The sequence below is a fragment of the Zalophus californianus genome, chromosome 1 (genome assembly GCF_009762305.2).
Source record: "Zalophus californianus isolate mZalCal1 chromosome 1, mZalCal1.pri.v2, whole genome shotgun sequence".
Taxonomy (NCBI): Eukaryota; Metazoa; Chordata; class Mammalia; order Carnivora; family Otariidae; genus Zalophus; species Zalophus californianus.
The window spans coordinates 65,748,919-65,769,090 of record NC_045595.1 but is presented as its reverse complement, the minus strand read 5'-3'; the positions used below and the strand labels follow the sequence as shown (position 1 = coordinate 65,769,090).

General features: G+C 45.5%; 1 protein-coding gene across 4 annotated transcripts in view; it reads right to left on the bottom strand.

Annotated features, from left to right (window-relative positions):
- Window positions 1-20,172, bottom strand: part of MLH1 (mutL homolog 1) — a 44,516-nt gene that overhangs the window by 16,241 nt on the left and 8,103 nt on the right. For 3 of the 4 annotated variants that reach the window (XM_027587558.2, XM_027587556.2, XM_027587559.2), the window contains exons 5-14: window positions 19,295-19,367; window positions 18,024-18,115; window positions 16,541-16,583; window positions 16,312-16,400; window positions 14,029-14,141; window positions 11,630-11,723; window positions 10,584-10,737; window positions 4,036-4,412; window positions 2,436-2,584; window positions 357-404 (exon numbers count right to left, since the gene is read on the bottom strand). In XM_027587558.2, the coding sequence (XP_027443359.1) occupies window positions 357-404; window positions 2,436-2,584; window positions 4,036-4,412; window positions 10,584-10,737; window positions 11,630-11,723; window positions 14,029-14,141; window positions 16,312-16,400; window positions 16,541-16,583; window positions 18,024-18,115; window positions 19,295-19,367 (1,232 nt within the window). The remainder of the gene's footprint in view (window positions 1-356; window positions 405-2,435; window positions 2,585-4,035; window positions 4,413-10,583; window positions 10,738-11,629; window positions 11,724-14,028; window positions 14,142-16,311; window positions 16,401-16,540; window positions 16,584-18,023; window positions 18,116-19,294; window positions 19,368-20,172) is intronic. The other variant, XM_027587557.2, reaches the window with a different exon arrangement.

Below are 20,172 nucleotides of genomic sequence, written 5' to 3'. Positions count from 1 at the left end.
GGTTCACAACTTCCCACTGGGCAAGCGAATGGTGTGGCTGGCAGGGGCTGCCGCAGAGCCTGTCTGGCTCACTCCACTCCCACACGACAGGCACTACATGCTTTCCCTGAGACTCTACACCGGCGCACCTGAAAAACCAGCCTCAGTGGCAGGGATCAAATCAGCAGGGGCACATGCCCCCACACGCCACTGGTTTGGTTAGCCTCTGAGTCCTGGGCCAGCCACCTCGTGTGCAGGCCATGCCAGTCACCACCCGCCCTTGGTGACATGTGTCCCTGGGCCCGCTTCTGATCGCGGGGATGTTCCAACTCGTCTGTCCTCTCCTGTCCTCTCCATCTTCCATTCCATGTCCTCACCTTCAAAACAGGTAACAGCAGCTGCCCTGCCTCCCGCACAAGACGATTCTAGAATTAAATGAGATAACGTGTACAAATACATAGTTCGGGAACATTTAGATTCATCATCCGAGCCTCAGCAATAGACTCCAAACCTGACCAAACTTGACACAGGTTAGCTTGACAATGCACTGAAAATAGTATGCAACTAGTCAGAAATTTCTCGACACTCTAAATAGCCTGCTTTACATAAGGGATACAAACTCTTCAGGAAGTTGAAGTAAACTCCAACTCTGAGGGAGGCTGTCAATTGAAACTACTGTGAACAAGCCCCCTAAATAAATCAAGGAGCAGCCCACCTCTCTTACATTGTTTCAAATGGTTTTAAAAGCTCCCAGCTTGAAAGCCAATAACCGGAAGTAAAGAACAACTGGAGCAAGTCTTCCTGGAAATAAAAATCAGAGGCCAACTGGCAGCTACTTCTACAGCTGGCAAGACCTCAGTCACAGGAAGCTTTTACCCCTCCCACGTGTAGTGACACCTACGGCTCTGCCCACATGTGGACAAAGGCCCACAGTGCTGAAAAAGAGGGGAGGAACAAGGAAAGGCAAACAAACAGAGGCTTTCCTGAACTCGTTCAAACAAGAGGAGACTGGGACGAGGAAAACATAGGGGCCAGAGTCAGAGCAGTGCTTTAGAAGGTGGAGGATTGGGGCACCTGGGTGGCTCAGTCGGTTAAGTGTCTGCCTTTGGCTCAGGTCATGGTCCCAGGGTCTTGGGATTGAGTCCGCATTGGGCTCCCTGCTCAGTGGGGAGTCTTTTTCTCCCTCTCCCACTGCCCCTCCTTGTGCTCTCTCTCATAAATAAAATCTTAAAAAAAAAAAAGGTGGAGGATTAGTGTGAAAAGTGCTAACCTGCTCCCCGGCCACTCAGGGCTTTACCAGCTAATCTAGATTGTCATATTTTAAGACACAGCGCTGAAGCACAACTATTTTAACCAGGAAACGTGTTAGAGATGAAACGTGGAAAGGCCATGACTAACCCGTGTGGACCCAACTGCAGAGCCGCTGTGTGGAGCCCGGAGCCGTGCTGTCTACACTTGGAGCACGAGTGTCTGACTCACCAGGTGTGGATGGCCCTTTGGGCCAAGCTGCTGTTCTACTCCTCAATCCTTGCTCAGTTTGTGCCCGGGACAGGACTAGCCCCCTTGAATTCCTAAAACCACGGTAGCTAGTTTTGAAGTAACAGGACCAAAACGGAGCTCTATACTCAAGTATTCTGAAACACTAGTTCTGAGGAAGGTGATACTGATTTATGGCTTTGTCTTCGGGATATAAAAATATCTACTGACTCCCTACTCTGTAACAAGTACTCCTTACTTACATTTCATCTCTAATCAGCACAATCAGCCTCAAGAGCAAAATTAATCCCATTTTACAGATGAGGAAAAACCGATATAGAGCAAGGTTAAGTCACAACTCCAAGGTCACACAGCGGAAGTGGTAGTGCCAGGATATCCCCTCGGGGCCCGCCAAAGCCTGTGCGCTTTAGCAAGAGCACACACCGTGTAGGCCACAGATTAGACTCTTGTGGGTCATTACACCGCTTTAAGCTAAGAAACGAATTGAAGATTATGTAAATGACTCCTTTACTCTGGCTGCTAGGCTTTAGTGAGAATACAGATCAACTATAATTAAAACCAGAGACTACTTTTTCCCTTCCCTCCCAGTTGAAGATGGTCTTTCAGGGCGCCTGGGTGGCTCAGTTGTTAAGCGTCTGCCTTCGGATCAGGTAATGATCCCAGGGTCCTGGGATCGAGCCCCGCATCGGGCTCCCAGCTCGGTGGAAAGCCTGCTTCTCCCTCTCCCACTCCCCCTGCTTGTGTTCCCTCTCTCACTGTGTCTCTGTTGAAAAATAAATAAAATCTGTAAAAAAAAAAAAAAAAAGAAAATGGCCTTTAGCTGCTGCCGCTGCGGCTAAGGAAAGGGAGGTGTGCTCGGCATGCGCAGTGGCTGCCCTACTGTCAATGCTGCATTTCCTACAATTTGACGTTGGCAGCTCTGGCCCTCGGAGGCCCCACAACCGCCGGCACTCACGTACTCTCATGTCCCCGCTCACTGATTTCCTCCTGGAGGCTCAGCACGCTGGTGAGGTTGATGACCCTCCGCCGAGGGGTACATGCTGCTGTCATTTCCTTTCGGGAATCATCTTCCACCATTTCCACATCAGAGCTTTCCCGAGGCCTCTTTCTGCAACGAAGATAAGGAGCCGGCAGATCATGACTATCCTTAAAAACATTTTTTTTTTTTTTAAGTCAGCCAAATTTTGCATACTGCATTTTGGAAAAGGGAGCAGCTTCTCGTGCTGGCTCTGCATGTCTGGGGCGGGGTCCTTGCGCGGGCGGCAGACTAGCAAGATCGGTCTGTTCTCCTGCACCCCACACCCTGCCTATCGGATTGACCCTGAGCCCGCCGCGGCCACGCACCAGACAGACAAGGTGCCGGCCCTCAGCATGCTTACTTTCTAGATGGGGAGTCAGCCACAGAAAAAGGATCATTTGAAGTAGCAGAAAATGCTAAGAAAAATAAACAAGGTAACAGGATGATGGGGCAGTGAGAGGGCCTCTGGCAAGAGGTCACGCATGAGTGGAGGCCTGAGTGGCAAGAAGGTAGTCTTCCTAGGCCCAGAGCACAGGGAGAACAAAGGGGTGGGGGAGCTCAGGCAGTTCAGGCCAGCCACACAGTGGAGTGGCCGAGCACCCCGCAGGAGAGGGAAAGCGGGGAGGCTGAAGGGGGAGCAGGGCAGGTGCACCCAAGTGCAGGGGGAAGTGTGGGTTTTCAGCTGAGGAGTGATACAGTCTCATTTCTGGTTTCACAGATTTCTTTCGACTGCTGTGTGGTAAAGAGCTTGGTGGTGTTAAGTTCCCCCAGTGACAGAGAGACACGTAACCCTGCCCTGCATGACACGAGATAGTGTACGTAAAGTACCTGGCACAGAGTGGGCTCCCCACTGGTGGCAGCACCCTTGATGATTCCCTGGAGACATCCCTACACACTGTATTGCTAGATGGGCTTGGCAATGAGAAACTGGAGTCAAGTAACCCATCCAAACCCCGATAGCCACTCAGCGCCGGGCAGATGCACAGCCCTGGGCGGGCGCCTTCACCCTGAGCCCAGGCGCGTCCCCGAGCCTGCTGGGGAAGGAGCGTCCCAAGAAAGCAGGGAAATGACAGCCGCTCTTCCATCCGTCCTTCTCCCATGCTCACCACCAGCCCCCAGGCTTCGGGGGCTTCATAATTTGAACTGAGAAAATGCATTTTTCTTGAGAGGAGTGGAAGCAGCTTTGAGGGCAATGAAGGAGAATCCTCTGGATATTTTAGGGTTCTCTCTGGCCACCTCTGCTATTGAGGCGTTATCAAAACCCAGTACTAAAAATAAAAGATACATCTTATTTTTTTTTCTGATGTATGTTTAACTCATGCTTGGAACCATGGACATTTAAGATATCTCAAAGGCCACTGACTGGGGGACTCTCAAGCCATGGTCAAAGGTGGAGAGTGGACAAGGCAGAGCACTGTCCCATTGGAGGCAGAGGGCAGGTGAGGCAGAGAGAAGCGGCAGGTGCTTCATGCCGAGTCAAGACAGAGGCGGTTTCAGTTAAGAACAGCAGAGGCAGGCTGCACTCCTCCTAAAGTCCATACCTGGGGTTGCCCGGGCTGGAAGGGGGCCCTCTCTTCTCTGCCGTTTCTGAAGTCCCCTCTGTTGCATCTCCCTCCGTGCCCTGATTTCTGGCAGCCACTTGAGCAGGCTCTGGGAGTTCAAGCATTTCCTCATCTTGCTGCCCAGCCCTGCCACTGGAAGCATCGGTCCTGTCTTCTAGGACAACGTCCTGAGGCTGAATGGACACGGCCTTGCTCCCGGGCTGTAGAAAGGCATCGAGCTTCTGTTCCCGTGAATCTGTGCGGACCATCTGGTGGGCATAGACCTTGTCGCCACTTCCAGAAGTAGATGAGGGGGTCACACCCATTGTGGATTTAACCACCTCCCCAGAGGGGCCAGCAAGACCTGGTAGTAAAGTCTGTGTCAAAAAAGAAGGTAGTGGGTTAAAAAAGTTTTTATTTATTTTTTATTTTTTTTATTTTTTTAAAGATTTTATTTATTTATTTGAGAGAGAGAAAATGAGAGATAGAGAGCACGAGAGGGAAGAGGGTCCGAGGGAGAAGCAGACTCACTGCTGAGCAGGGAGCCCGATGCAGGACTCGATCCCGGGACTCCAGGATCATGACCTGAGCCGAAGGCAGTCGCTTAACCAACTGAGCCACCCAGGCACCCAAAAAAAATTTTTTTTAAATAAATAAGATTCCTAGCCACTGTGGTTTTTCAAGCTCAATGGCATTTATGTAATATATGATTCACTTTATGTTTTTGCTGAACTCTTTCTATATTCTGTCCTATATGTTTCAATAGAGTAGAATCCACATGGAAAAAAAAAAGGCAGCAGTGGGACGATTCAGAATATGAAATAAATAAGTTCAGGTCCCAGGGGGCGACTCTCGATCTTGGGGTTAAGTTTGAGCCCCAAACTGGGTGTAGAGATTAGTTTAAAAAGTAAAATTTTTAAATAAAAAAAAAGAAGTCCAGATCCCAAAATGGAGCAGTACTGGAGAAAGAAGCTAGAACCAGGTATAATCTATCATTACGGAAGTATTAATATAGAAGCAATTCTGAAAAAGATACACCAGTAAAAATACAAAAATTCAGAAAAATCCTTATAATTTTAAAATTGGTTTGAAATGGGGAATATTAGTGTAAAGTCCTTATATTTTTGTGTTTTCTTTTTTTTTTGCTTCCATAAGAGGATTTCATTTTTTAATTGTAGTAATATATACATAAAATTTATCATTTAACCATTTTTAAGTGTACAGCTCTGTGGCATTAAGTACATCACATCATTGTGCAGCCATCACCACTATCTATCTCTAGAACTTTTTAAACGTCCCAAACTGAAACTTTGTACCCATGAAACAATAACTCACCATTCTCCCCTCCCCACTAGCTCCTGGCAGCCACTAGTTTGTCTATTTTTAGATATACAATTTCCTAGCTCTGTCCACTGGAAAGGCCTAAAGCAATGACCACCCAGCAGCAATAAAGACCCCCGATCCCAGATTATAGTCTCTAAATACCATCTCCACTAAAATAAACCAGAGTTCCTTAGAGAAATGGCCAATTCCAGGGCTTGGGCTCGGAAAGTACAGAGTGAGCCTACAACATCTTCTCTTGAGAAACAAGAAACCATCAAAGACTAATGGAATTGGGTCAAAATGACAAGAGCACCAGTTTGAAGGGGTTTTTGTTGGTCTAAGATTGGATAATTTGGGGATCCAAAAGAAAAATGACTATAATTAACTAAATTATATTGCTTTGTTAACAGCTTTGATAAAATATTAAGAGAAAAAGAAAAAGATGGTAAGGGAGAGGGAAAGAGAGAGGACAAAGTCATTAAACACCACTGGAAATCGCTCGGACATGAACTCATTCCTTTGCACACAGATAATTAAAGGGACAGAACTCAGCATTTACCCTTACTTTCTACTGTGAACTGTATTTCAGGATAACCAAAAAGCTCTAAAGTTATTGTACACAGAAGAATTACAATCAATTGAGAGAAAACGATAAAATCAGAAAACCATAATCTTGCGATCCTAGTGAAATAACTGATTCAGGTAATGGTCATCAATGAGTGGTGAAACCATTAAGCTAAATATTCCTGGGGAACTTGACAATGAAGGAAACAGGCTGTCACCAGCTGAACCCACAGATGAGTCTTATCACCAAAATGACATAACAAGTCAGTATGCGCCTCCTGCTGGGGTGTGACAGAAAGTACATGGCATCATCTATCAAAAATTCTCACACAGAAATCTCATTCACAAATCTGAATGTAATCATGCCAGTTTATAGGAATTCCCAGGTTACAGAAAATGTGGAGGATTAGAACAAGTTAAATGACACTAAGAAGCAGCCATCAGCCAAACTGAAATGTACATTATTCTACAAGAAGCCTTTAGAATAAGCCAATAAGAACAACAAAAAAAGTGTACAGGGACTTTTCTGGTTTCAAAGAGACTAAAAAAAGAGATTTAAAAGACAACAATTATAGTGAGTAGAACTTAACTGAATATGTATTTCAATGAAGCTACTTTATAAAAGGATCTTTTTTGGACAGTTGGGACATTAGAATATGGACTAGATATTAAATGATATTACTATTAATTTTGTTATGTATAAAAAACGACATTGTGATTATATAAGGAAAAGATATTTTTAAAACGCATAATAAAATACTAGGGAAAAAAGTAAATGCCTGAAGTGCGCTTAAAATATTCTTTTCCCGGGCGCCTTGGTAGCTCAGTTGGTTAAAATATTCTTTTCCCTTGGGGCGCCTGGGTGGCATAGTCGGTTAGGGGTTAAGCGTCTGACTCTTGGTTTCAGCTCAGGTCATGATCTCAGGGTTGTGAGACTGCTCAGTGCAGAGTCTGCTTGAGAGTCTCTCTCCCTCTCCCTGCTCCTCCCATTTGTGCGCGCTCTCTCTCTAAAATAAATAATCTTTAAAAAAAAATGCTCCACATCACTTGCCAACAGGGAAATACAAATCAAAACCACAATGAAATACCACTTCACACCAGTCAGAATGGCTAAAATTAACAAGTCAGGGAACGACAGATGTTGGCGAGGATGTGGAGAAAGGGGAACCCTCCTACACTGTTGGTGGGAATGCAAGCTGGTGCAGCCACTCTGGAAAACAGTATGGAGGTTCCTCAAACAGTTGAAAATAGTACCCGATGACCCAGCAATTGCACTACTGGGTATTTACCCCAAAGATACAGATGTAGTGAAAAGAAGGGGCACATGCACTCCAATGTTCATAGCAGCAATGTCCACAATAGCCAAACTGTGGAAGGAGCAGAGATGCCCTTCAACAGATGAATGGATAAAGAAGATGTGGTTCATATACACAATGGAATATTACTCAGCCATCAGGAAGAATGAATACCCAACACTGGCTTCAACATGGATGGAGCTGGAGGAGATTATGCTAAGTTAAATAAATCAATAGGAGAAACACAATTATCACATGGTTTCACTCATATGTGTAATATAAGGAATAGTGCAGAGGACCATAGGGGAAGGGAGGGAAAACTGAATGGGAAGAAATCAGAGAGGGAGACAAACCATGAGAGCCTCTTGACACCAGGAAACAAACTGAGGGTTGCGGAAAGGGAGGTGGGTGGGGGAATGGGGTAACTGGGTAATGGGCATTAAGGAGGGCACGTATTGCAATGAGCACTGGGTGTTATACGCAACTAATGAATCATTGAACACTACATCAAAAACTAATGATGCATGATATGTTGGATAATTGAATTTAAATTAAAAAAAATTTAAAAACAAAAACAAAAACAAAAAACCGCCACTCTTTCCCCACCCTCAAGTTAGAAAGGGAAAGAGAAAACATATATGGCAAAATGCTGATGGCTGTTGAAGCTGGGTGAGAGGTACATGGATTATTTGTATAATATCTACTTCCACGTGTACTTAGAAATATTCAATAATGAGCTAAATAACAAAAAGTTAAATAAAGTAGCAAATGTGCTCAAAAAGGAAAAACCTCCCTTCATGGATAATATAAAACCCTTGCAGAGTAAACACGCAAATGAAGTGACTATAACTGACCCTGAACAAAGCAGATTTGAACACAATGGGTCCACACTTGTATACAGAATTTTAGTAATACAGTGCTGTAAATGTATTTTCTTTTCCTTATGATTTTCTTAGGAACAGTTTTTTTCTAGATTATTTTACTATAAAAATACAATATATAACACATATACAAAATATGTGTTAGTCGACTGTTTATGTTATCTGTAAGGCTTCTGATCAACAGTAGGCTAATAGGAGTTAAAAGTTTTGGAGAGTCAGATTTTTGACTGCCTACGGGGTCGGTGCCCCAACCCCTGCGTTGTGTAAAGGTCAAATGTATTTGCTTCATTTGCCTTGCAATAGCCACAGAAGCAGAAATTAACAGAACTACTTTGCAGATAGTAATTTTAAGGTCCAGAAGAGTGAAACACCTTGTCCAACAGGATAGAGTTGCCACAAACCCCAAGAGCCCCCAGGCTTCCTGATTTCCATACCAAAGTTTCCCTGCAAACCAGGGTTTGTGCTGTAGGCCCTGGGCAGTGTTGTGCAAGACAAAGCTGTGGAGTGGGAGAGAAGGTATTCTGATGCCCCCAGCGGAGTGGGGACAGCTCTGAGTTTGGACCCCACCACCCAAAGCAATGCTCCAAGGCTTGTGCCACTGCACCAACAGAGGCAGGCTGTCTGATCCAGAAACCCACTTTCCTTCTGAAGGCACACAGGTCAGGACTATGCAGAATTCTCTGGGAAAATACAAAGTAAGCTAACTAAATGAACCTGACTCATGCAAAATAAGACAAGGAGGAAGACGAGAAGTTCCTTCCCCAGTGCAGCCACAGACACACTCCAGGACCTCTGGCAAATCTTTCTTTCGATCTCAGCTAGGAGAGAGCAAGACAACCACTCTGGCCCAGACAATGTGCTCCTTATTTTCACCTCATACTTTGAGGTTGTCTTCCCGCTCCCCGCCAGCCACACCTTTGCCGGGTCCTGGCAATTCCAAATCTTCAACCATCTGGGAGTGGAGCCACCTCCAGACCAGACCCCCCAGACCCCTCACTGCTTCTCCCAAATAGCTGCGGGCCTCCATCATGCCCCTCTGCTGTCCTTTCCCCACTTGACCACAGGATTCTTCCTACAAGTTTTATATCTCAACCACCGGCACTGCAAGGATTTGTGTGGCACCAGGGGCCCAGCAAAACTAACAGAAGACTGAGCGCTGGTTCCCAGGCAGAACTGCCTTCTGCCCACCTGCCACACACACCTCTCAGGTGGCATCAGCAGCGACCCTCGCGGACTCACCACCCAAGCCTCGGCGGGGGCTCCAGGGGTGGTAGGGCTGCCCCCACGGCATTTACCCTCACTGCTTTGTGCCCACGGCGCCTCCCAGAGAGGGGCTTTCCATGAAGTTTCCTATGGGAAGCATTCACTGGCTTGGGAACTTAAAACGTTTTCTGTGAAGTAGGCTCCCAGAAGCCCACTCTCTGCTTGCAGGAGCCGGTGCTTCCATTTCTTTTTTTCTTTCTTTTTCTTTTTTTTTAGGGGGGAGGAAGAGGAGAGGGAAAGGGGGAGAGAGAATCTCAAGCAGGCTCCATGCCCGGTGCAGAACCTGACGTGGGGCTCAATCCCACAACCCTGAGATCATGACCTGAGCTGAAATCCAGAATCAGATGCTTAACCAACTGAGCCACCCAGGTGCCCCGACACCCCCGCTTTTTTTTTTTTTTTTTTTTTAGAGAGGGAGGGAGGGAAGAGGAGGGGGGATATTTCTGTTTATTTCTGTTTCTCCAGTTCTGGGGTCTGTTGTGCTTCTGAACACACTCTCACCATGTGCTGCCTAGAATCCCATCCTGGCAGAACTGGGATGGGATACTGGAGATCATATTATCCCCCATTTTACAGATAGGAAACCTGAGGCCCCGGAGAGCTGGGAGTAGCTTAGAACCATAAGCACTTAGAACCTGGGTAATTATAACAAGGTGGATGGTGCCAGGCCCTGCATCGGGACACTTCCACCTACTGCTTGTCACCACCCTCCGAGATGATGATGACCAATTCAGTCCTCAATGAGGGAGCCAGGGAGACCAGGGAAGGTTAGTCACATGGTGGTAACCCAGGCCCGTCTGGGTTACTAAGGCCCTGCTCCTCCCACTGTCCCACTGCCTCCCAGGGGCCCCGCCCCTCCACTCTGCCCTGTGAATGTGGGCTTAGCCTCCTCCTGAACATCCCCAGGGAAGATGAATGCATGGAAGAGGTGCCCTTATTCTGCTTCAGACAGCTTGTATGAAAAACTGAGAAGTCAGTCAAAGGTTGTGGATGGAGGCAGAGTGAGACCGCAGGCCTCCTGACTCTAGGAACAGGGATAACATAATCCTTTCATGGTTAGGTTCAAAAAAGGAAAAGTTACCAAAGGAAAACTATCCGAGTGATCCTTGGAAAGACAGTCCTAAAGCAACAAGCAAAACTCTGGGCTCTCGTGTCTGATGGGCCACATTTTCAGGTGGTGGCAAAAGCACCAGAGGCAGGGCCGGATGGAGAGCACCCTCACCTGGGTGAAGTACATCCTGGAGGAGTTGGAGCCTAGGAGCTTGCTCTCAATGTGCTGCTGCACCCGCTCCAGGATGCTGTCCTCATGCAGGAAGTGAACTTCGTGCTTTGTGGGGTGCACATTGACATCCACGTTCTGGGGGCTGATCTCTAAGCTGGCAGGAAGAAAAGCAAACTATTACTTCGGGTGGCGGGGAATGGGGAAAACAATTCTCGCCAGCAGGATTGTGGGTTCAAATGACATAGCGGTCAAAACTTCCGGGTCAAGTCCTAGCGACCTGGATTCTGAAGCTGTGTAGCCTGGGCTCAGTGACATCATCTTTCTTTGCTTCAGTCTCCTCATCTGTAAAGCGGATATAACACGTGGTGGGGCTTAAATTCATGCAAAGCACACTGCGTGTTTTTACCTGGCATATTTATTATACATCAGCTGTTACCATCGTTCCAGAACTAGTGGAATTTCTTATTGCATGACCTGGAGCAAGTCACTTAACCCCTGTGGATGGGTTTTCTCATCTGTAACCATGAACCTGTTCCCTACTTACTTTTCAGTATTATGAAGATCGAAATAAGAGTACACGTGAGAGAATGTTCTATCATCAAAATGTAATGTAAAAGTCAGTTTAGACGCTGTGCCAGCTATCACCTGACTGCCTCGGCTCCACATCCATCTTTCACTGCTTGCTCCGTGACCGCAAGGTGAATCTGTGTCAGGAGAGGGCACTGGAAGGACCGTGGAGAAGGAAGGGGTTTTTCTGCCAGTTAGGGGGCAGCTTCTGGCTGGTTCGGGGGCAAGATCCATTATTCACCTTGGTTTCACCAACACGGGGGCTGGCACACGGGAGGCCCTCAGTGAGACTCTGTTGCGTGAGTAAATGAAGGCAAGCTATGCCCTTCACCTGTGAGAAAGGACAGAGCCTCCTTTTGCCAGTGGCGGATGGGATCCACTCTGCTAGAGCTATGAGCAAGCCCATCTCTTTCAAAGAGGACAGCTGGACAGAATTTGTTCCTTGTGAGTCTCGGGTGAGGAGTCCGACGCTGCCTTACCTGAGGTACAGGAATGGGTGTGTGTTTTTGGGCAAATATGCAGCATACACTGTTTCAATGGCTTTTCTTAAGGAAGCTGACTCTACCAGACGATCTAGAAAATAAAAGGAACATAACCAGCTCAAAACTGTCCTGAAGGGAGAGGCAACAGGTGCACGTTTGTACCATGCCATGAAATCATTCACAAAAAACACTTCTGGAGAGACATCTTCAGCAGACCCCGGGAAAGAAAGGCCTCTTTTAATGTGTTGCTATCCACCAGCATCTGGCTCTGGGCTTCGGGCTCTCTCCTCTCAGCCAAGTCACAGGACCATGGGAGGCAGTAAGTTCTGCCTCCCCGCTTCCCTTCCCTCAGTCAGCCCGGGAGGACTACCTTTGCCCTTGCCCGGCACGGTGGGCAGTGTGTGCTGTCAGCTCTCAGACTTTTCAGGCTGCACATACACACTGGCTGCCTGTCACATATGCAATGGGCTTGGGGACAATACGCTGGCGACTACATGAACTCCAGTTCCAGGTGGTAAGCACCACGACAGATGTGTGTGCCAAGTGGTGGGAGGATGGAGTAACCAACTGTGCCCGGGGGCCGGGGGGTTCCCAACAGTGGGGTATCCCAACTGAGCAACAAGGGCAAAAAAGAGTTTTCCAGGCACTTCAGGCAGTACAACTATCTGAATGTATGTTTAAGGTAATTCAGGAAATGAGCCAGGGTTGAAGAGGGTGGAAAACACTAAAACCTGGGGGAGAGAAGACAAAAATCAGAGGAAAATCTGTTTTCAGAAAACACAGCCCTCCTTTCTCCCCAGACAGATGACCTGCTGGTGGTCTGTTCTCCTGGGCTGGTGTAGCCAAGGATATGTCCCATGGTTTTACTTCCAATGGGAAGAGAGCCTGTGATCTTACCAATGAGGAGACCATTATTTTCTGAGTGCTCACCACCTCCACGGGCCCTCAACAAGGGCACTGTCCTCGGTGACACGTGCCACGAGCATGCAGGTCTAGGTCCTGCAGGTGTGGACCCTGACAAGGGCATGACCAGAGCCCCTCTGCTGCGATTTCTGGACTGGAGACACGCCGAAAGAGTGTTCCTTTGACCACCACCTAAGTGAGAGCGCATGGTGTGGAGATAACTGGACGATACACCTAAGAGTCTGACGTCTGGGCTAGTGGGAAATCGGTGCGGTGACAAACTCGCTAACGCCGACGCAGAGCCCGTGGGGTAAACAGCTCGCCAGCAGCACAGACGGGCTCCGCATGCGGCACTTACCCTGATTTCTGCTCATCTATTCTGAAGCCAACACATGTGTCACAAAGCAGTATTCTTCATGGTTAGAAAAACAAGCGAAAATCGTTTCTGAGCCTTGATTAGAGCCAGCTTTATTACAGATCAGGCTTAAGTCCTTCTTAATGAAGTAGGAAAAACCCTACTAATATAATATAAACCAGTTTAACAGAATATGTCTATAAAATATTGACTCCCTCTTCTCTGTTTCTATATGGCCTGGAAAACTGTTGTAAAACATGTATAATCTGGGACACTTCTGGCTGGCTAGCATTATAAACGGAACAGGGAAATATACCATTTTCAATAGCAAGCCAACAAAACTATAAAATAATTACAAATTGCTTTGAACAATAAAGGTAATGGACCGATATGATAAAAATGTAAGGACTGAACAAATGGCAAGATGCATGATGCATTTCTGGCTGGAAAATTAAAAACTGAATTAGACCCATGTGTGGCTCCCTGTCACACTCTCTCAAAATCATACTATACGCAATCAAGTAAAAAGAAACAGAATGCAAAATAGTATTTACTCAACAAGCAGCAATCATGTAAACAATATGCCTGCAGTGAGATAAAGACCAGAGAGGAATCTGACAAAAATCCAAATTTAGTTAATTTCCTCCCTGATTTCTAGTACTGCTCATTATCATAAATAACTCATTCTTTAAAAAGAAAAATCCCAAGGGGTTTAACATTCCATTTCTTTACTAATGACACTGCCTACACCCAAGGGACCCCCTCCCTGTGTCCCGCTGTGCGATTCAAACAGCTGACTATTGATCTAGGGCAAGAACAAACAAAGGCCTGGGGCCTGCTTGTAAGGCTCTGAGGCCAGCAGGGAGGAAGCTGTTCAGGCTCATAGGCGTCGGTGATGCCCTCTCCCAGAGGCAACAACCACACTCTGCCAACAGTAGGCCAGCAATGAGCACATATCAGAGGGCTGAGTAGACTTGGGCTAGAAATTATAAATGCTTCCTAATCAAGCCACACTTCGGCCTCCTCAGGCTGGGTGTAATCCAGCTGGGTGTAATTAAGCCTGTCGATTCGGAATTTTTCCACGGTCCCATAAAATTCCCTGTGGACAGGCTTCCCCACATGGTTCTTTTTTACTTACGGTTGATGAAGAGTAAGAAGATGCACTTCTTCACTGAGTAATTTGCATTGGATATGTAGCCATTCATTTTGAAGGCTAGGGTTTTATCCTCACACCCAACTTCTATCAGTTCTCTGGTTGAAAAAGAGAAATTTTGCGTGTCTTGAAAATAATGGAAAATTCAAACAGTATAAAGAATCAGAGTTGGAAAAATCAGGGCTCCTTCATAAACTAATTCTGCCAAATAAGGACTCCTGAAACTTGGTTTGTTGAGGTCCTCTGGGCCCATCCATCCATCCGTCTGTCTCTCCATCTACCCAGCTACTCACCCTATCACTGTTTTCAAGCACTTATGTTCTATGCCAAGCACTGCTCTGACTGCTGGGACATATGACAAATCCAAGCTCTGAGACCTTATTTTGCTGAAACTTTTATGTATCTTAGTAACTAAACCCCAAAGATGAAATTCCAAAACGACTCATTTCTACTGAATCCCTTACTATATGAACATCACAATGGGGCTCCAGCGTGGTGTCCTCAGGGTTGTGCTTATGGGGGGGGTGAGGTTAATGGGTGAAAGGTGGTCCCCACATAAGCCACACTCATCTCTGCCTGAGGATCCTCCCAAGTGCGGGTCCCTCTGCCTGGGAAGCTCCTACTGATAGCTAGTTAATTCCTCCTTATTCCTCATATGTCTGGGCTTACTCCTTCAAAGAGCTTTCTCTGACTATCCCTCTCCCTGACCTTGAGAGATTCTCCTGTTGTGCCTTCTACTGTTCCTTTGAGACATCTAGCACAATCACTAATGAATGGCATAATTATTTCATGTGTCTTTCCAACGGGATAGGAGTCCTCTGAGGGCAAGAAGCATCTCTGCTTTATGCCCTACTGTATTTCTCAGCACAGCACCCAGCAAACAGCAGGCATTCACTGAGCATTTGCTGAACGTACGGCGGAAGCTATCAAGTAGTACTGTGTACTCTGAGTCTGAGCAGAGAATGCAGCTTGCCGTGTTTCTCTACACACAGTAAACCAGCAGACCCTTTCTTCCCCAAAATGACTCAAGAGGCTGGTGTTCTGGAAACACCCTTTGGGAACTGCTGCGCAGTGAGATTTCTAATCTCTTATAGTCCCTAGGAATTTCCTGACGACTAATTCTGAGTCTTTAAATAATAAAGAAGCCCTTATAAGTTTCATTGTACAATAGTGTTCTCTCTCTGCTCTGGGAAGAGAGTTTAAAAAACTTAATTGATTAACAATTAGTAAAGAAGAGGGCAATTAAAAGCAAATTGACTGTTCCCTAGTTAGGAGCTTGGTTTTGCTCAAAGAAATGAGTAATTTGTCCTTTGAAGTAGAAAACTGGGCTCTGGGACTACTGCTGCTTCTAAGATTTTTGGAAAAAGTGAAGCCAGGGGCTGTCTTCTCCATCTGTGTATGCCCCTCATCTGGGCCATGCCTGGCACACAGAGGGCCCTTAGTATTTTTCCCCTCAGATTATGACATGGGCACTTTGGGCTTTGCAGAGTCCTGAGATTTAGCTAGGACTCTGTGATAGAAATGGTGGTTTTTGCCTCCCAGGGAGGGCCGTGAGGCATCTATACTGCAAGTTCCCCTCGGAGGCTTTCCCTGACAATGAAGATCTTAGATCTTCACTTAGAAGTCTGCTCACCACCAGACAGGGAATATTTTATTTGTCTTTACATCCTTAACTCCGGCACAAAGCCTAGAATATGGGAAACAGTAAATGTTGAACAATAGTAAGTGAAATCCCAAAGTGACGATAAGGGAAGTATCAGGAAAAGAGGGAGCGCTGGAAGATGAAAAAATTCTACTAGGGGGGCGCTGGGATGGCTCAGTCGTTGAGCGTCTGCCTTCGGCTCAGGTCATAGTCCCAGGGTCCTGGGATCGAGCCCCGCGGGAAGCCTGCTTCTCCCTCTCCCGCTCCCCCTGCTTGTGTTCTCTCTCTCACTGTGTCTCTCTCTCTCTCAAATAAATAAAATCTTTAAAAAAAAGAAAAAAAGAAAAAATTCTACTACACTGTGAATATTTTGAAGACAGAGACTAAAGAGAACACACTGATTTACAGCCAGAGCATCTGGGAGATAACACGCACCCAAGAAGTGTGGGTTCCCTGAAATCATGACTCCACGAACAAATGTGGAGCATGGAAATAATGCCTGCCTATTTCATTAAAGCAAACTCTTAAGGCAGGTGCTACTTTGATAGATTCCAAACTCATGTGATAAATGGTAAACCAAGACATGGAAAGTAGATTTTTCAAAATATGATGAATTATCAACATACCTGCTAACAGCATTTCCAAAGATGGAGCGAATATTATCCACCGTTGTGGCATTAGGCAGTGTCCTAACGTCAGCTACAGTCTCACCTTGCTGATAAACAGAGCAGAAAATACAGTTTACTGTCTCACAGTTGTGAATGAAACATCCTAATCTTATCTCCTCAGGAGAACTATTAAAAAAAAAATCCCTTTTTCTAATACATAACCATCCCTTATAAACCAACCACTTACTTTTTTAACCGAGAAACTAATGCCTGAATTGTGTATTGAATACCTGGTAAAGAAAAGACAACAAAAGAGTAAGCAGAGTGGCCAAATGCACAATATAAGGCAGAACTCCCTATTGGTTAAATGAATTGGTGGGGTGACGTAATTTAAACAAAGATATACACAGTCAAGAATATCTCCATATATCAAATTTTACCCACAGGAAAAGAAGCCAGCACAGACTTCAGGGAACTATCAATGCTAAATGTGGCAGAAGCAAATAAAAAACAGGGTTTTTTACTTTTGTAGGGTTCTGACTAGACTCAGGGTATTTCAATACAATCTCCTCCTTGCCTACAGTTTTACTTTCGTAAACCCACTAGGTCCAGCTTGCATCTTGAGAATGTAGCCTTTACAACTCCTGGACTCTTTTATTCTCTCCCAGAGCCCCTCAAGACGCCCCCCTCCTCACCCACTTCTTTTTCGGCCCCTAGCCCTGTTTCAGCATCTCCCAGTCTTTTCTCAGTTGGCTATTATTTATTTATTATTCCTCCCTCATGGGCCCCACAAACTGAAGGACTATGTCTAGCAAAATGCATTCATTCAGCTGACAATTAAGAATTCACTTGACCACACCTAGAACCAAAAGAGCCAACTAGAACTCCTCTATTTCCAGGAGATAATTAATATTCTGATGCTGATTTATACAACTCCAGGGAAAAGCAAAGAAACTTGATGTGGAAGTATGTTCCACTTTCTGAGGAGCAAATGTTTTATTCATTTTGGACTTTTCAGAAATACTGAAAAATAGTTAACAGATCTCTGCTACGATTCAAGGATGTGCAGGCTTAGAGAGCCCACGCTGGATCCACTGAACCAGCAGATGAAGTCAGTCTACAGTGGACATAATGTTATTTTCACCTGCCCTGAACCCTTTCTCCTTCTTCTTTTAACAGGCCCTAGTCTCCCTTTGGGAAACTACCTCTTCCCCATTCCACCTGATTATCCTCAGAGTGCCAATCTAAGGAATCTCCCCACAGACAGACTGGGGTGGGGTGGGGGATGGGGAAGCCATACCAATCAGATGTACTCTCCCAGGAAACAGACTCTTAAGTAGAGTCAGGAAAGAATGAAAACAACTGTATCAGGGCCACTATCTAATCCCCAAAGCCAGCCTGGTTCTCATCCTCTCCAGGGAGCAGCTGCTGACACTTCTTGCCATTCTTAGCCTTCCAATAAATTTCTTTTGGGCTCAAGTTAGCTGGAGACTATCTGTTTTGCTTTCCACCAAAGAACCCTCACTGATGCAGAGACCAACTGCTCTCTCCCAGGGAGATGAGAAAAAGCCCAGAACTGGCAACTACACCTTGACCAGAAACAATCCACAGGCTAGAACACGATGTGCCATTTTCCATCTAGCTCACCAACTGTTCTCAATTTACAAGCACCGGCACACATTCCTTCGGTGAGAGATGGCAAAGAACCACTCCCAGATTGTGGACTGTACCTGCCAACAACTTCCAAAATTTTCCCATACTCTTCACTTGGATTTTTTAAAGCTTTCCTCCTCGTGGATATGTTGTAAAAAAGGTCCTCCACCTGAAATGCAGATTGATTTTTTTTCCTTGTAAATTCACAGAAATACATGGAAATAAAGACCCAAGCAGTCTACCTAAAGCTGGCCAGCAGAGAATCCAACTATACTTACCAACAGTACAGTTCTAAGCACTGATTGGGGGAGGGGGGCAAGAGATAAGTCAGCCTTAACAAAGGAAATAAAGGGTATTTTTCCTGCTTCCCATATTCATTCACTGATTTCTCAAATAGGTACTGGGGGCTATCTCTAGGTCAGGCTCTTTGCTTTGTACTGGGAATACGAAGACAAAGCACAGTCTTACCCAGGATAGCACAAGATTCAGTGGGGGCAAACATGTAAATTTACCATAATTATACTATCACATGGCATCCAAGCATATTTTCCAAACTAAGAATTCTTATAAAATTTCTGAGATCATTTGGGCTTCTTGGAAATCACACTGTGGCCACCCTGTGTACCAGATCTGTCTCAACATGTGCTTAGAAGCACATTCATTTCTGCCTCCTGCCTGCTTTATCAATAAGGCTAGGGTTTAGACTTCAGGGAAATGTGTGCCAACTGGGGCTGAGGTAGAGGGGTGGGAACGCATAACATGACAGTGGGAGGCTTTGTAGGATCACACAACGGGAAGAGACCAAATGTGGCACCATAGACATAAGGCAGCATACAAGATTTTCTCTGATTAATGATACAACCGTATTACTCAAACACCCTCTGAGTGGGCAGATATTCTTTGTTCCATTTGAGAGATGGGAAAAGTGAGGTTAAGAGACACTAAACAACTTGCCTCTGGACACACAACCACTGAGTGGCAAGGCTGAGACTCTAACTCACATCTTCTGGAGCCAAGTTTAAAGGTCCTTTCAATGCCAACTACTTTGCCACTGATTTCTGCCATCCCAATAAAAGAATCTGCCAGTCTCTGAAAAAAGATGGCAGGAGTACACACAGGCTGCCATGCCATAAAAGCCAATAATCAAAAAAAAAAAAAAAGCCAATAATCAGTCCTTTTGTTTAGAGAGAAATATCTTGCTATTTCTTTTAACCAGCAAAGATTCATTTTATTATTACTTTGAAAACTCAGAGACAATTTTTTTTTTTTTGAGACAGTTTTATTCTTTATTTCAGCATTTCTACAAAGCTCTTTTTCAACAATTTATACTCCCTTGTACCATTCTTACCGTGATCTGGGTCCCCTGATTGCCTGCACAGGGTTTAGGAGGAGCTTTCAGCTTTCCATCTGAATAATTTGCTCTTAACAGAAAATATAAGAGATTAATATCCAATAGAAGCAGAGTATCTATCCAAAGGGTAAAAAAGAAATTATATCAAGAATAAGGTATAGCCATGTTATCTACTGTCTTAATTACCATTTTCTTCTTTTTCTACTATTCCATTATCATTCCAATTGGATACCAAAAAAAAAAAATCCCTATTCTTCTAGCAAATGTTGCTTTTTAGTTCCTGAGTTTTGAGCTACAAATAGTTTTGCCATTGCCCACAGTGACAGTAAAATTTTTTCAGTAATTCTGTAATCATTTATGGAGGGGCTACCACATGACAGGCCTGCAGAGGCCCTGGTAACAAAGAAAGGCCCTGGAGAGCTCTCAATCTAGGGGACACACTTTTCCCTAAAGTGGAGAACATCATGCTAAGTGATCTGGGAAGCAAATATTCAGCTGGGGACTGGGGAGGGGGTTGAAACCATCACAGAAGAGATGACAATTCATCTGGGCTCTAGAGAGGAAGAGTTTCAGGGAGAAAGCACCAAAGACCATCCAGGAAGAGAAAAACATAAAAGCACAGAAGCTTTGACACCTGGCACCTGGGAATTTGTGCAGAGAAGAGGCTGAAAAGGTGGATGGAGAGCACAGTGCGGGGGGGGGGGGTTGCTGTTTAGGGATGGCTCTGGATTTCATACCACCACGGAAGGGGAGCCACTGGAGGTCCCAAGCAGGAACATAATATAATCTCAGTGGTGAAGGACCAGAATCTGCACCCCAGGCTATTTAGGAAGACATTAATTCACAAGTATCTCCCTGTTTTGTGAGAAGGAATT